At 49.6% G+C, this 16,764-nt stretch overlaps 1 protein-coding gene across 6 annotated transcripts; it reads right to left on the reverse strand.

Annotated features, from left to right (window-relative positions):
• Window positions 1-2,415: 2,415 nt before the first annotated feature.
• Window positions 2,416-14,947, reverse strand: LOC120893601 (multidrug resistance-associated protein 4-like). 6 transcript variants are annotated; one of them, XM_040295583.1, is made up of 7 exons: window positions 14,875-14,947; window positions 11,594-12,106; window positions 6,970-7,137; window positions 4,852-6,897; window positions 4,630-4,788; window positions 3,277-4,557; window positions 2,416-3,201 (listed from the first exon to the last, which is right to left on the reverse strand). In XM_040295583.1, exons 2-7 carry the CDS (start codon window positions 11,776-11,778, stop codon window positions 2,925-2,927), a joined length of 4,116 nt encoding a protein of 1,371 aa, XP_040151517.1. In that variant the 5' UTR covers window positions 11,779-12,106; window positions 14,875-14,947; the 3' UTR covers window positions 2,416-2,924. The 6 variants fall into 6 exon arrangements, with proteins under 6 accessions (XP_040151517.1, XP_040151515.1, XP_040151518.1 ...); XM_040295581.1 differs by having other exon boundaries at window positions 14,791-14,937; XM_040295584.1 differs by having other exon boundaries at window positions 14,707-14,937.
• Window positions 14,948-16,764: the final 1,817 nt, after the last annotated feature.

The following is a 16,764-nucleotide window of genomic DNA, read 5'->3' on the forward strand; positions in this document are numbered from 1 at the left end:
ACAAAAGACAAAACCATAATCTTCCCATCCATAATCAGCCACCATAATTTGTGTGTGTGTGTGTTCGCCCCATACAAATGGCATAATTTTTATTTTCGCTTGGTCGAAAATCGCGGCGAAAACCCGATTTTGCGGCTGGGGCATAAACTACCCTAGACACTAGCTTCCGCTACATGGCGCTAGATGGCGCCAGCTACTTGGCGCTAGATAAAATTACACTAGCGACTACGCTTCGCGTGCCCTGGCGTGTCGGGACGCAAACGAGCAAGCGCAATCTAGATTACGCGTCGTACCAGGAGAGCAGCACAGCGCAGCGGTATACCTACTAGGCGCAATGTGCTGCTTAACTGGTACAGTGGTCGGCAACTACATCTGCTGGTATGGTCGTCGTATAGGATATTCAAATTGTAAAATCATTGTTGCTATTCTTGCCCAGAAGTCCCAGTACGTAGAGTAGTTTCCCTAAGTGACTATCGTCGCGTGCTTTAAGTTAATAAAAGCTAAAAACAATGTTAATAAATTTTTAATTTCAATAACTCCTCCAAATATCCTTTTTTTCTATGCGCACTTCCAATCCCGTGTGACTTGACATCCACTGACCGACACAATCGCGGAACACCATCACAACGCACCGCACCACGGGGAAGAAGCAATTTTCACGATGGCCGCCACCGCAACCGTGCGCATTTCGTTCATCTTTTGCTTCACCACTACCAGCAGCGTATGACGCGCAGCAGGTGCCCGCGCTGGACGTTTGCGCAGTCGTCAACGGCTAAGCGCAGCACCATCCAAGCTGCTACCTCCACCGGTCCATGCTGCCCCGCTACTGTTGCGGTACATTCGTTCCAAAAGCGAGCTATTTCGATTTCCGTTCGACAAGCGACCCCGGCCCCAGCGGGCGCTTCCAATGTGGCCGACGGGCGGACGGGCGGAGTCGCGCTATAATTTTAAAAAGCCCGCGCCACGCCGTTTATTCGGACCGGCTTTCGGCGTCGAGTTTCGCAAATTTCCAACACTTTGTACAACCGTCGCGTTTTCTTACCAGGCGGGCAGCAGTTTCAGCAGGCGGATGCGTGTTTCCCCATGGTAACGTTTCGCTGCCCAAGCCGCACTGTAGTCATTGGCAGATGAGGCAGTGGCTTGGGCATATCAATTGGTAAGGATTTCAAAAAATAATGTAATTAATAAAAATCGTTTAGATGAGCTATTGACGAGCGATAATATAAATTAGATAATACACGATACGAGCGAGTTTTATTAATGTCTGCATAAGTAATACGACCGCTTCCAGTGAATTAAAAAAATGTTTTATTTTGTTACGATGTTTGTTAATTATGTCTAAACACACATTTTCACATTATGTCGCAATTGAAAATAGAATGAATCTTCGCGATTTTATTAAATCTTTTCGCGAACATAATTTATTACAAGCACAGTCGAGCTCAAAATAAGTGTAAAGAAAATAGAAGAAATTTAAATTCTGCTTTATTAAACTGGAGTAACAAATCTTCATTGAATATTTACATTAAATTATTTCCGAAAAACACCGCACACTAAATGAAATGATTTTTTTTCGTCTTCCCACACCCACACTCATTGATCGCCGCCTAACCGCTCCACGCGCTGTGCAAGCGAGCGAGCGAGCGACATTAGCGCCCTCACACGTTCGCCAACAGCGAGTGTGCGACCCGGCAAGCGAGCAGAAATGATGACACACGCGCGCATGTTCCGCGATGCGACACGATACGGCAGCGTCACGTTTGTGGCTCTTTCGCGTCATAGTAACAGGAGAGCAGAGCAGGCGAAGCATTCGCCCAATACGCGCTCGTTTCCGCGCACTGTTTTTGCTGTGCGAGCAGGGTTCGTAGAGCGTGTTTCATATCGTCTATTAGTTACCCTTTCCCGGTTGCATAATAACTAAATTTGAGTAATGAAAATTCAATCATTGCGTTTAAAGTGTATTTGGTTTATATCGCACTGTTAACGTGATAATTACACTGCTGGCATGTCACATAAAGCATGAAAATATACAATGAGAATAATATTTCAATTAGCACACACACTCCAAATTGAGCACTCTAACCCTGCAGCCCCATTCGAAAAGGGAGCACACGAACACAACCATCACGCGACGGCGCACAGGCGTAGAAAGGCACACGGGAAACCGGTTCGCTCGATCACAGCTGCTACCTTCCGCCGCTGCACTGGTGCGTATGCGATCCTGGTCGCTGTTAGGCGCGTTTTTACTGTACGCTGACAGTAGAAGAAGCGAGCGCTGCCGGCGCACATGCAGCAAATTCAAATGGGCCGTTAGGCTCCCGTGTGCCGTCGATTGCATGCGGGAATTGGCTGCAAGGAGCCGCGTCATTTAGAACCGGATTTTCTTTCAGTTACAGAATTATGCAATAAAACACACAAAATTGTAACATTTTTCAACTGTTTTATCGTTCCTATTACCACGCTACGGTAGAGTTATACAATTAAAACAACGGTATGCATATCTAGTACATAACTCGTAAGGCATATAACTACGTTTGTTCGGCTTTTGTATCCTACACTTTCGTCTACCTAATAATATGGGTAACATTGTACGGGGCTTGGTTAAAAAAAACAACCGGAAGCAAATGTAGCCGCCTTTTGGCACGCGTCCTTCCTTCCTGCGCCACTACATTCGATAATTGTACTCGCCATTTCGACATTTCCGGTACGCTAAACGACACCTACCACACACTGGACACACACGCACACACACAGTGTACAGGGTAGTGACAGCAGTCGGCAGTTGGTGTATCCTTACGCGCTCAAACGTCCGCCCGCGTACACGCATCGTACGCACGAGAGATTCACGCAGCACACGTACGCGCTTCACCCACTAATAAGGACACTTTTTAACTCCTATTCCTATACACACAGAATGCACAGAATTAGTCAGACGCCGCCAGCGGTTGCTGTTCGTGCTTGTGCAGTGCGATCTGCTGCAGCCGTTCCGATTCGGCCGGCCCGGTCGCGAGCACCATGTCGCGGAAGATGCTGATCGGCAGCTGCAGCAGCTCGTGCGGCGTACCGAGCTCGACGGCCTGGCCCGCATCCATCACTAGCACCCGGTCCGAGTCCATGATCGTGTTGAGCCGGTGGGCGATCGTCAGCACAGTACAGTCGGCAAACTTGTGCCGTATCGTTTCCTGTATTAACCGATCCGTGCTGCAACGATAAACGAAATACACGGTTTTAATAATCTGTTGTACACCCCTTTCACACACACACACAGCAACTTACTTTGGGTCAACATTGGCGGTGGCTTCGTCCAGCACCAGGATGCGGTTGTTGCGCAGAATGGCACGAGCGAGACAGATCAACTGCCGCTGGCCGACGCTAAAGTTGGAACCACCGGCCGCCACCGCCATCTGCAGCCCGGCCGGCGTGTTGGCCAGCTCCTTCAGCTCCACCTGCTCCAGCGCACCCCACAGCTCCGCGTCCGGGTAGTCCTCGAACGGGTCGAGATTGCGGCGCAGCGTGCCCGAAAACAGGACCGGATCCTGCGGTATGATCGACACCTTCGAGCGGAGCTGCTCGAGCGTGATGTCCGCCGTATCGATCCCGTCCAGCCGTATCTCGCCCTCGACCTGTGCCAGCCGGAACAGCGCCCCAATCAGGGACGATTTACCCGCCCCGGTGCGCCCCACGATGCCAACCTTTTCGCGCGGCCGTATCTCAAACGACAGATCGCGCAGTACGGCCTGCGCTCCCTCGAAGTACCGGTACGTGACGCTGCGGAACTCGATCCGACCCTCCGCGGGCCAGCCCGCGTTCAGTGCGCGCGGTCGCTCCGGCTGCCGCTCGGGTGCTAGATCCCGGTACTCCAGCAGCCGCTCGACCGACATCATAAAGTTAGCGACCTCGGCACTCTGCCGGATGCCCCACTGCATCATGCCGGTCAGGGCCATCGCTTGCGTGATCGCCAGCCCCACCCGATCGCCGAACGTGTCCTGCTCGACCAGCAGGAAGCTAAACACCACGATAAACACAAAGATCAGACAGAGCAGATCGAGCGCAAAGCCGAACGCCGTGCTGGCGGTGATGAACATGTAGAACGAGGCCGTGTGTATGTCCTGATGGGCGTCGAACTCGCGGATCAGCTCGCCCTGCGCACCGAACGCCCGTATCGTCGGCAGCCCGGCCAGCGACGCCGACAGGTGCGAGAAGACGGGCGAGCGCGTAATGCCCTCCAGCCGCTTGATGTTTTTCGACGTTTTCAGATAGATCCGGCGCACGAACCAGAACACGACGCCGAGCAGGGCTAGCGGTACGAGAAACAGTGGGTTGACGAGCACCGTCACGACCAGCGTACCGCACAGGCTGAGAATGATTTGCGACGCGTCGAGCATCGCTTTCGGCAGCAGCTCGTCCACCGAGCCCATGTCCTTCGAGAAGCGGTTCAGGATGCGACCGGACGGGTTCGTGTCGTAGAAGCGCATCGTGGTGGACACGCAGCCGGCAAACATGGCATCGTGCAGGTTTTGCGACGCCCGCACGGAGGTCTGATAGAAGCTGATCGATCTAAAAGAAAAGGGTGGCAAGAGCGGCGATGTAGCATTGCTTTGGGATATTCGTCAAGTCAGTTCCCCTCACCTGGTGATGGCGATGAGAAAGATGCTGCCCACCAGCGCACCATGGATGGCCATGCAGGTTTCCGTGCTGAGCAGTGGCGGCAGCTCGTCGGTGGCCGCTTCCGGGCCGGCGGACAAGTTGTGTGCCGCTCGGAACAGTCGCTGCTCTTCCTGTGAAGTCCTGTGCCAATGAAATGTCCGTTAGTAAATAGTGAGCGCCCCATCGTTGTTTCTGACCACTTACCAGAAGGCAACCCAATAATCGGCCCCACTCGCCGCGAGCTGCGTCGCTAGAAACAGTGCCAACAGTCCGCACATTATCAGCCCGTTTGCCCCGCTGCCCAGATAGCTCAGCAGCAGCGAACCCTGCACCTTCCCCCGGGACGTACCCTCCATGTTGCTCTGGACCGGTGCGTCGGCCGCCAGGTCACGCTCCTCCTCATCGCTTACATCGGCATGCACGGACGAACCACCCGAACGGGCGGAAGCACGCGAATCCCGCCGGCTTCGCCGATCGCCCCCTCCAACCGAACCATCCCCATCACCACCACCACCACCCTCCAGCTCGCTGCCTTCAACCTCCTTCCGTTCGACCAGCTCCACAAAGTCGATCCCACTCTGCACCAGATCGTGCGGCGTGCCCTGCGCCTGCACCCGGCCCTCGTTCAGCACCACCACCCAGTCCGCCTCCTTGAGGAAGTGCACCTGGTGCGTGACGAGGATGCGCGTCGCCCGCAGCGTCCCGAGCCGTCCCTGCGGCCCCAGACACAGATCGAACAGGTGGCGCCCGACGTGCGCGTCCACCGCGCTGAGCGGATCGTCCAGCAGGTACACGTCCGCCCGCCGGTACACCGCCCGGGCCAAGCTGATGCGTGCCTTTTGCCCACCAGACAGGGCTGCCCCCCGCTCGCCAATCATCGTCCGGTCGCCGTCGGGCAGCTGCTCAAAGTCCGTCACCAGCGCACAGGCCCGCACGACCGCCTCGTAGCGCTCCTTCTCCATCGGCTGCCCGAACAGAATGTTCTGCCGCACCGTGCCGGAAAACACCCACGGCTCCTGGCTGACGTACGCGAACCGGCCCTGCGCTACCACGCTGCCCGACTCCAGCGGCAGCTCGCGCAGGATCGCCTGCAGCAGGGACGATTTGCCCGAACCGACCGGCCCGATCACACCGATCAGCAGTCCCTTGCGGAAGTCAATGTTCAGGTTGGACAGCGTTACCGGTGGCAGTTCGTCCGGCGCTCCCTGCCCGTCCTGCTGCAGCTTGCCGTTCGCTTGCTTGGCACCCGCCTTGCGCGGAAAGTCGTCCTGCCGGCGGACGGCACCCCACCGCGCGGTAACACCCTTCAGCGAGACGGCAATCGTGGGCGGGAGCTGCGTTTCCGATTCGATCAGCCGCTGCTTCTCGGTCGCGTCCCCGTTCAGCCCAAACTCGGCCAGCAGGTGGGACTTGCCGTCCGGCAGCGCCTCCGTCTCGCGCTCCTCAAACTCGAGAAAGCGCTCCAGCCGGCGCATCGCCACCATCGCCTCCGCAATCTCCGCAATGCCGCGCACAAACATCGCCGACATCGTGTTCGCCAGGATGTGGAAGTACGTCGCGACCACGAAGACGCGGGCCGCCGTCAGCTCGTCCCCGAGCAGCGCCATCGCCATCATCGTGCAGAACAGCGCGGTCCGGGTGGTGAACAGCAGAAACGTCATGTACAGGCCGCGCACGTACGCACTTTTGCGCACGATCTTCAGCTCCATCTGGCGCGCGTGCCGGATCAGCTTCGCGAACGGCCGCTCCCAGGCGTACATCTTGATCACCTGGATGCCGGAGATGATTTCGTCCATCAGCCGGATGCGCTCGTCCGTCCGGAGCGCCGTCTGCAGCCGGAACCGGCTCGTCAGCTTGCCCGTGTACGACTGGATCGGCGTCACGATGAAGATCACGATCATGCCGATCAGCCCGGCGACGCCGATCTCGAGGTACAGCAGCACCCCGATGATGATGGCGAGCAGCGGTGCCGACCACATCGAGTGCAGAAAGACGGACACGATGTCGAACCGGTTCACGTCGTTCGACAGCAGGTTCACCACCTTCCCCGGCGCCGTATCGCCCAGGGCCGTGCGGGACAGCCGAAGCGCTTTGCGGTAGATCACGCTGCACACCGCAATCCGCACCTTCATACCGTTCTGGAAGCTGCCCAGCACGTACTGATTGATCGTGATCACGCTCAGCGCGTTCAGCAGCACGATCGCACCGGCGTACAGGAAGGCGCTTTCGCGCGTTACCTCCGTGTCCTTCCTGCAATCGCGGGGGAAAAAAAGGGGAATCAATAACAGGGGTTTTCTTTGAGGAGAGGAAGAGCACACTCACCGGAAGTACATCAGCAGCCAGCCGAGAAAGATGGGCTGTGCCAGCCGGATCACGATATCGTTGATGATGGTGATGAACCCGAGCACACCGTACTCGCGCCAGAACGTCTTGAAGATCGCTTTCACCAGCGACGGTCGGCCAGGGCCGGCCTGCTGTTCGAACCATTTTCTGCAAAGAAAAAAGTAAAAAATTGCAGACATTTAGGCGACATTTGAAAGATGGGTAAGGTATGCAATCCGCTCGACAGAACACTGTTACTAAGCTTTAGCGTGTAGAATTTCTTTCTCAGCTTTTTCTATGGAAAACTATTTGCAGTGGAAGCTGTTCACGCAAGCGATGGCGAGCACATTAATTGAGCTTTTCATTGCGGCATTTCATCTTCACACAATAACATCGTTTAAAGCGACCAACGATGCATAACCAACTTGTTCGAGTAACAGGAAAAAGGGTCATTGTAATGAGCAGTTTCGCCAAACCCGGTCAACCGTAAATAATTGACGGCTGTCGGTTTCATTTTGATCAGGGAATCGGAAAGAGTAAAGATGATGCTCGATTGCTTAAATCAGGGGTCGGCAAACTTTTCAACCAACGGGCCGAATTCAAGAAATTTATTAACCTTCGGGGCAAGTTTTCAGGCACAATTTTCACTATTTTCTGGCTACAGCGAATTCAAGCAAATCGGATTTCAATTTTTTTTAGCCCTTTTATTGAATGTTTCTTTAATTGCCAATCCGTTACTCTGTCATTTGTATACAGTGTTATAGTTGGTTTTGTGAAGCATTTATCATTTAGCAATGAGTCCATCACCTATGGACACAAATACAAAACATTTTTTGTGGCTTTTTGCAAGCAAATAACATTAATTTAATTCATCATTGATTATTTATAAGCTATTCATTATTTAGTGGGCCGTACCACCAGACCGGGAGGATAGTAAGTCCTACGTATGGGGGCACGGTCCATTCGGGGTTTGATCCCATGACGGACATGTTGTTCAGTGTAGTGATGTGCTCTCTGCAGCGCACGACTCCGATCCGACTCCATCTATTGTTAGTCCGATTCCGACTCCGGGAAAATAAAACAACTAGATCCGCCCGGAGTCCGAGTCGCCCGGAGTCGTCCGGAGCCTTCCGGAGTCGTCCAGAGTCGTCCGGAGTCGTCCGGTGTTGTTCGGAGTCGTTCCGAGTCGGAGTCGTTCCGAGTCGGAGTCGTTCCGAGTCGGAGTCGTCCGGAGACGTCCGGAGTCGTCGGAGTAGTCGGAGTCGTCGGAGTCGTTCGGAGGTAATCTCTCATGGATTATTTCAACCAGAAACATAAATTCGCAGTAATTTGAAAAGAAAAATCCTTAAATCAATCCTAGGGTAATCTTCACGAAAACAAAACAAACTTAAAAGCCATACTTTTCTTCTTCTTTTTGTTCCTCTTCTTCTAAAGCCTGTTCACAATCTTATGTACAAACTGTGAACAGTCACTTAACTGTCATAATTTTTAATTTCTTCAGTATGATTTTCAACACGTCTGAATCTGGATTGAGTTTTTATAGCTCTTTGTGATGTGTTGAAAATCATGTGTTGGAACTGATATTGCATTTTGAAGTAAATAAACCACTTGACAGCTGTTGAAAAGCATCTTGCAGGCGGTGAATAATGATGTGCACATTCTAAAGTGACTTGTAAAGCTCTGTAAGCACAATTCAATTATGTTCTTACCATTTTTCCACTCTTGTTCTAAGAATATACCAGTAAAACGATCACGTGGGCCGGACTTTCCCGAGCTATGGGTCAAACCATAATCCACCAATCTAGAATTTGCACACGCAATAGAGACAGCATGCCACACAACGTTGAAAACCAAGCATTCCTAGCATTGTGAAATAATTATACCATTATTGTGCAATAACAGTGACGTGCGGGTGTGTACACCTTATCGCACACCGATGCGTAACACGATGACGAGCAGGCATGAAGTGACACGCAAATTATGACATCGTTTCCAGGTCGTGATTCCAGCCGGGACAGCCGAGCGATCCCACGGAGAACAAAAAGAAAAGGAAGACCGATCACCACCACTGTGCCAGCATCAAATGGGTAGTGGGCTAGGCCAGTGCCCCCGAGGAAGGGCAACGCAACAATGATGCGGCAGTTTTAAAACTCCACCACCAGCAACATGGCATCGAGTACGCTACTCGTACAAAACACACACACACATCCGCGTACATCCCCTCCCCGTTCCATATTCAGTTGGGTGCACGATCGGGTGTGTAAGAAGAAACCGCAGAAACCGCAGCAGCAGCATCTTGCGACGGAGGCTTTATCAAGGCGGAGAGGCACCGCACAAATAGTCAATATTGAAGCGCCAAACAAACCATCCCAGCCCTGGACGGGTTCGGGTTTGGGTCTCCCACACACACACACACAGACACTTGTGCGCCAGTGGTTAGACACTGGCGGGAAGCAGCAGTAACTAGAAGTTTAAATTTATTTGTTTAACCTGAGCCAACATTGGGGAAGGTGCGAGTAGGTTGAATGAGAACGGGGTAGGGTGGTAACGCAATTAAATTTAAGGTTCATTAGTTAACGTGCGCCCCGGGCAGAGAGGTGTGATTTGTTGCTCTGGGCCAGATTTTGTTTTGAACATTTGGATTGATCAGTTGTGTGAGAGTGGAACGCAAACAAGAGCCGAGGAAACATGCACAGAAGTCTTGGTTCTTGTGTGAGCAGACGAAACAAATTCAATCAATGAGTATCACCAATGTGGAGCCTCTTTTTGGTAGGAATAGGTCGTAGTGGATGATACGCTACATTTACTAGGCCCTGACCTAGCCCCATAGGAGATTGAATCAAATCAAATGTTGCTAAATGAGCAAGTCACGAGGCTCAAACATCCTGCTAATTGTTCTCTCAAACAACAACAGAGATCCCATTCATTGCACAAAAGGAATTATTTCTTGGAAGTAATCAAACATCTGTTTTCGAATGCTGAGAATTAAGGCCTGTCATGACGTCACATATTGCACACTGTACTACTGGATCGATCAGATCTTCCAACAACCCGTGATGAGAGGAAATTAACACCAAAACACATATTGACATATTCTACCAAATGATCTACACTCTTTTTGTCATTCCAGTAGAAGTCTCCCCAAGTTCCATTAGAGTGATCAGCACACATACATCGGAATAAAAACGGCTGCCTCACTTATTAATCGATACCCCTTGCTTTTGCAAGCGTGTGGCCACGCGCTATACGCCACCAATACGCAACGACCTAAACAAACGAGTGACGACCAGGGAACGCATATCAATTTCGCAGACGAACCTCTTGGACACCTTGGGGCCTCAGCGCTCCACTCTCCACATTTACGCGTCCATCGAAACCATAAAGTGGTACGCGTGACGCCGGTCAATTACTTCTAATAAAGTTCAATTTGTATCATCATGCTATACCATGGCGCTCGACAAAACGAAAAGTGTAGCAAATGGGCCGACCTGGGTCCTGGGTTCGGAGGAATAAGGGGAAAGAGCAGTGTCATAAGAGCTGAAGTTCCCCGTTTAATTTATGACGGTCGCGCGTCAACAACACTCCAGAATGGTGGGCAGGCGGGCTCTCTTCAGCATTATACTGATGCAATTTAATGATCTTCCAAACAAGATAAAGTTGTGGGCAGATCGACATCTTGGCGCTATAAGCTATGCAAAACGGGTTGAAAATGGAGCATTTGTTTTCAGGTGCTTAACTATAATTACATTACATTAGGCATACTAAACAATGGAGCTGAGTGATCAAATCGATTCTTAACGAGATCCAAACCCATTTACAACGACAAAAAGAGCTGTACACTGATCATGCGCTCACATGAGTACCAAATTTAGAGAAAAAACCAATAAAACAACTCTATTCAACCACCGTCACCAATACTGCCAACTTCCACAAAACGCACATGGCGAGAATGAGCGTTGGTTGGTTAGAATACGAGCGCCACAAACCATCACCATTCTGATGATTGGATGTTCAAGGGCTTGCGTCTCTGTGTGATGTATAATCAGCATTCTCATCCCATCATCTACCGATCTTCACGTGCCTGCAATCGTAATGGAACCTGCTGACTCACGTTGGTTAACGTTAATGCGTCGGTAGCGCCGACCACTCGCCGCTCGTCCACATCATGATCACCCATTGGCGATGTGTGTTGGTATGATCCTCTACACTTCTCTACACTGGAATTACGGCGGAAGATCGAGCAGGGCGATTGTATGGACATTGTGCCATGGACAGTTTGAGAGTTTGATTATTATTTTTGCACTCAGAAGTTTGCACAGGCCCAGAGCTATGGCAAGGTATGCCTAACAACAGTTCATCAGGCTAAAATACTGCAATCTGGATAGACTCACTGGGGCTGAATTTGAATTGAACTGAAACCAATATGGTCTAAGTAATATCTAGGTGAATGAGTGGTTTTCATGATGCCATTTAGTTTATAGTTTTCAGGCGAATCTTAGATGATCATGAGCTACGATCATTCTTCAAATGTAATCAATTCTACAACTATAAACCCACAATGAAAACTAACACATTAGATTATCTGGAGGGAAAACGAAATAGATACGAACACCAGAGTACTCACTTTTCCAACCGATCGCCGAGCACGTCGGACCGATCGACATCTAGCGGGCGAAACAGATCCTGCAGCTCCAGCACCTTGCTGTACCCTTTCCGGAACAGATCGATCGTCCACCAGAAGGTCAGCGCGGACAGGATGCTTGCATTTTGTCGCGGGTTCGGGGGCAGCTTTCTTGTGATCGCTTCCATCCTGGTGTTGGCGGGCTTTTCACACCTACACTTGCACTATTTTCTTCTTCTTCTTCTTCTTTTTGTTGGTTTGCACAAACGTTAAGAATTTTTCCGCGTAATTGAACGTTTTCCAAACAGCTTCATAGCACGATCGGGCACGGCACACTGACTACGATCGTTTGGCACACACATTAACCGGTAAGGAAAATCACTCTAAAATTAAGCACACACACACTCACGTACGAGACACACAACGATGGTAATAAAATACTACACCCAGCAATGATCACTGTGGCACTGATACCCGGGCGGCGCCTTGCTGCTTGGAGAGCGCGGTGTTTTGGGGCTGCAATCGTAAAAATCAAAATGTGTATTAAATATAAAGCCCTATCACTGGGGATCCTAAAAATAAGTCACACGACACGGGGCGCCCCCAGAGTTGATAGCAACATTATCGCGGGAAAATGCTGATACCATCCATATCGGGTGACAGGCCGGTGGCACTATCTCAAGGGCAGCAGCCTCACCGAACGCTCCCAATACCGGAATGCAATTGAGCCAGGTGGTAGCGTGGCGTGTGATGTTTAAATCATTTCAAACTAAAACACCAACGTCGTAAGCGCCTCGTCTTGCGTCGTCTGGGAGCCCCCGTCCGCCTTATCGGAGGTGCCTCTTAGCTGCCCCGTAAACAACGTTACAGCTGTTTAAGTGAGTATGTTCCGTTTAAGATATTGATGGCGGAGGTTTTGGAAGAAGCCAGTACATTCCTTTTCCGGTTTGGCGCGTAAACACCTTCGGGTGTCTTTTCATACGAGGAAAGGGCCATTAAAAACCACGTCACCGGGCGCTGCACACGGTCGGCCCTCGGGGCAAACTGCTGGATCATTATCAAACGTCATCTTTTAACCGTCTGTTTAAATCACCGTGCTGTGTCATTTTCGCTCTGCCTACTTTGCTGTCCGTCGCTTGATTGTACGCCGTACTGGTCGCCTCACTGTGCTCTCCACGTGAGCGTGAGCTTATCCACGGCCGAAGGACATTGCGTTGCAATTTGCCAGATAAGCACCCTCGGCACGCGTATGAATGGCAATTACATTGTTTGCACTTGAATATTCAATCTTTAACAGTGAAACAGTGAAAATAAAGTAGGAAGTGTTTTTGTTGCAAAAAAACCCCACACACAGCAATGTAAAGAGCGTCCCAAAACTGTCCTTCAACGGTTCCGGTGTTTTGCTCGCGGCAAACGTTTCCCTATACTGATAAGATGTAAAAGTACACATAGCATTTCAAATAAAAAGAAAAAGCGACACTACCAAAGAATCAAATACATCCATTTGATGTAATTACTCTTTCCACAGATAGCTCTCTCTCCTACTGCCGGTGGACACACACTACTGGAGCGGCACATTGTGACTTTCCTCTGTGACCGGGCTATCACTATCGGGCCCCTATCACTGTGTCAACAAGCAGGCTCAACACGGCACACATGACGCAAATATTTGATCACTTCCCGAGACCTATTCTTCCTGTGCTCCGGCCAAAACATGACGTTGCACAAACGTGTTGCGTGTGCAGGGGTTTGTATGCATCGGTAGGTTGTAATTTATCCTCCCCTTCCCGTGTAACTACTGCACGTTACAGTTCATCAGGCACCACCGTACCTGCTTATCTCGTTAGAAACCTCCCGCGCCTACGTTTCTACTGCATGCTGACCGAAAAGGGATGATTATTATGTGTGAGTGTCTATTTTTTCCCTCGCAGTACATTAGTACGAGCAAAGCAAAGAAAAAAAAACGTGTCGGGAAATTTAATACCATCGTGACGCGATAAGCAAATGATCAAATAATACAGCATCACTTGTCTCTTGCCGGGACCGGGACAGAGATTGAACCAGGGAGCTCACAGACGCTGATAAGTGTTCATGTGGGCTAGCAAAAAAAGAGCTAGTGGTGTTCAGGCGGAACAACGTCTTCCCGGCAAACCCAATCGCCAGCTTTTTACAATCTCCGATAAGTAAAATCCGGTGAAGGGCATGGGAAAACTATCATTCCGTACCAGCGTCCCTTCCGTTGTTTCTCTTGCTCGGAGCATCGGAAGCATGAAGGGATGTGTGTTTCGTTGTTTTTGCCTTCTGAAACCAAAATAATAAAAAAAATGATGAAAACGGATTCAGTAATTGACACACACACATCTAACTCTCTACAAACGATACTGACTTCTGTCGCCCTCTCTCTCTCTCTCTTTCTCCCTGATTCAACTGGTGAAACCGGGTGGGTTAAAAATAGTAGAACCCTCGGCGGCCGCAAACCGAAAGTCACCCTTTGTCGTCATCCATCACGCCAGTTAATAACAATGCAAACAATAAAAAATTAGCACACACACACAGACAGACCGAGGGACACAAATTAGACAGTGTAATCTTTTGCACATTTCTTCCTTTTCGCCGTCGCATAATCACAGCCGGCCAGTGCGAATGCGAATGTAAACAAACAAATGCTATCTGTCAAAATAGTCCGGCCAGCTCTCTCGCACCGCACCGTCGCTGCTGGTTGGTAATGCTGATGTAATTGTTGCCCACCACTACTACTACTACTACGATTACCGACACACACACACACACACGCACGGACAAGCACATGGTTGCAGCAGATGCCAAAAGTGCAGCTGGTGCACTTTGGCAGGACGTGATCTGCAGCAACGCAAACACCTGTGGCGTGCAGAGGTTCTTCAACGCGTCCCCGACAACAACCGCTCGCCGCACGCGGATGGAGTTGTATAATTCGTCTTGGCAGTGTCAAACAAAAATTGCGTGCGCATAACACACACACACACGCGCACGCACACACACAGCTACACATATTTTCGCACACGGCACGGTAAAATGAGCCGTGGTTGCGCGGGTGCGATGTACCGGGTGGGAAGCCGGTCGAAGATAATTCAACCCACCGTGTACTCATTGCTTCATGTCGCGAAATATCAGTGCAAAATAGAATAAAACGTTCCACAACACCACAGCACACCACAACATACCACACAAAGCAAATCACGTCGCAACGGTGCGTGTATGTGCGGTGTTTCGCGCGCGCTACCCTCAAGTACCGTTAGCCACTGTACCGTGTGCGGGAGCGAGCGAGAGAAAAAGAGAGGAGACCCAGCCGGATGCGACTGCTCCACGTCTTGGGAGAAACACGAATGAATGAATTAGGAAAGATTCGACGCTCGCGGCTGTGCCGTCGTTGTCCCGTTGAAAGTTTGGCACGAGACAGGCACAGGGGTGTACAACCCGGTTACGATGGGAAAAAATGGGAAATAGAAAAGACGGTGATTTCATCTGAGCTCAAAATTCTGGCAATGTTTTTCGAAAACCCAGATCGAAATTGGATACTAAAGATATTTTTCTCCTCATATGCTCCCGGAAATTTCGACGGAAGTTGACGACTGTACCACCAGATCGGCTGCCTCATACCATAACTTATTCTTAGACCGAAAATATACGCACCGGAATTTCGCGGCCACGGAATTTCACCTGCTGTCAAACCCATATATTCTTTTTCTTCTGTTTAGGTTGATGGGTTACATCCTCCTATACTCTCTTTTTGGGAGGTATAATCAGAGGCGTACCATCTGAATTTGGAAGTGGACTGTGAGTGGAGTGGAAACCCATATATAAACCACCGACAAACCGACGTGACACTTCGAACAAAATGAGCTTCCAAAGTTGTCTCTTTATTTCAAATGAAAATACGTTAAACACTAGCGCCATCTCTATAATGAATCGCTTACTACACTGACACAGACGAGGAACTGCTGGACCTCCGTTTTGTTTTTCTCCGCAAATTCCAATGCGCATTGTATTATTTACTTCTCACATCTTTTGCATTATTTTGGAAACTTATAAAATGATTTTCCTGGGTGTTTTATCCAATAATTCTCACAACATCTTGCCTCACACTTCCTTCGCAATTTGGGACACTTTTGTAACGCAAGTGTCACGTCAGTTTGTCAGCAGCAACTTTTCCGAACTGTCATATTCATACATTTTTCAGCAGGCGGAATTCCGTGGTCGCGAAATTCCGGTTCGTGTATTTTTGGCCTTACTTGTTTGAGTTCTGATGGTTCATATTGGAGTACTGTATTTAAACATTCGTATCGCCATTCTAGTTCTAGCGATACATAACATCAATCGATCACCTATCTCATCAATAGATGGCGCCACCAGCTTTTTTTTTAACTATTTATAGAATGCATCAGCCGTTTACCGTGTGCTAAACAAAGTCTCTTAAGATACCTTTTAGGTTGAGAGCTTGAGATATTTAGAACCCGTTGATTGATCGTTTAGTGGAGTTCTGGCACTTAGGTTGTGCGATATAATTGTGCTAGCGAGAGATTCGTGTGATCTATTTATACAATTACAAGATATAATTACAATTACAAGTGTTAAATCTTCCTTCGCTGATGCTATGGTGTAAGTAAAAGAAAACAATCCCTGTTATAAAGTGTCAAATTTGACAACCTTGATAGCGACCAAAACCTCTTTACAAGCTCACCTCCTTTCCATTCACTTTGGTTTTTGGTTCACAAAAGTATGATGCTGAAGAGACTTTTTAGTTAAATTGTAGTCAATATTGATAAAAAAGCAACTATAAAAAAATTATTTGTTTCATACAAATTCCATCGCGCCGTCTGTGTGTTGTGCAGCCCTGTCCAGTTGCGCCACTGCAAGAGAGATGTCGAACAGTAGGTTAACGAGCTCTGTTTCGTTGGTTAAAATTTCATACCGACCGTTTCAATAACGATTGTTTTGCACCGATTTGCACTAATAAACTGAACAATTAGCTCAACAGAATATTTAATTACCGAACGAATCTATAATTACACCGTTTTACAAACAAATTCCTTCGCACGTGCCTACTACTTACACACACAGATCCTCACCGTTGCTACGTTACCATTCAACACACGTGCACACACACGGTGATGGCGGTGGTAGTGTTTCAGCGCTAA

The sequence above is a fragment of the Anopheles arabiensis genome, chromosome 2, assembly GCF_016920715.1.
Source record: "Anopheles arabiensis isolate DONGOLA chromosome 2, AaraD3, whole genome shotgun sequence".
Classification (NCBI taxonomy): domain Eukaryota; kingdom Metazoa; phylum Arthropoda; class Insecta; order Diptera; family Culicidae; genus Anopheles; species Anopheles arabiensis.

What these genes read in the sequence shown, in the direction of transcription:
- LOC120893601 (XM_040295583.1), bottom strand. Translation starts at nt 11,778, where the DNA reads ATGGAAGCGATCACAAGAAAGCTGCCCCCGAACCCGCGACAAAATGCA. An exon ending in TGGCTGCTGATGTACTTCCG is followed by an intron (nt 6,898 to 6,969) that starts GTGAGTGTGCTC and finishes CCGCGATTGCAG; the next exon opens with GAAGGACACGGAGGTAACGC. An exon ending in ACCGCCAATGTTGACCCAAA is followed by an intron (nt 3,202 to 3,276) that starts GTAAGTTGCTGT and finishes TTATCGTTGCAG; the next exon opens with CACGGATCGGTTAATACAGG.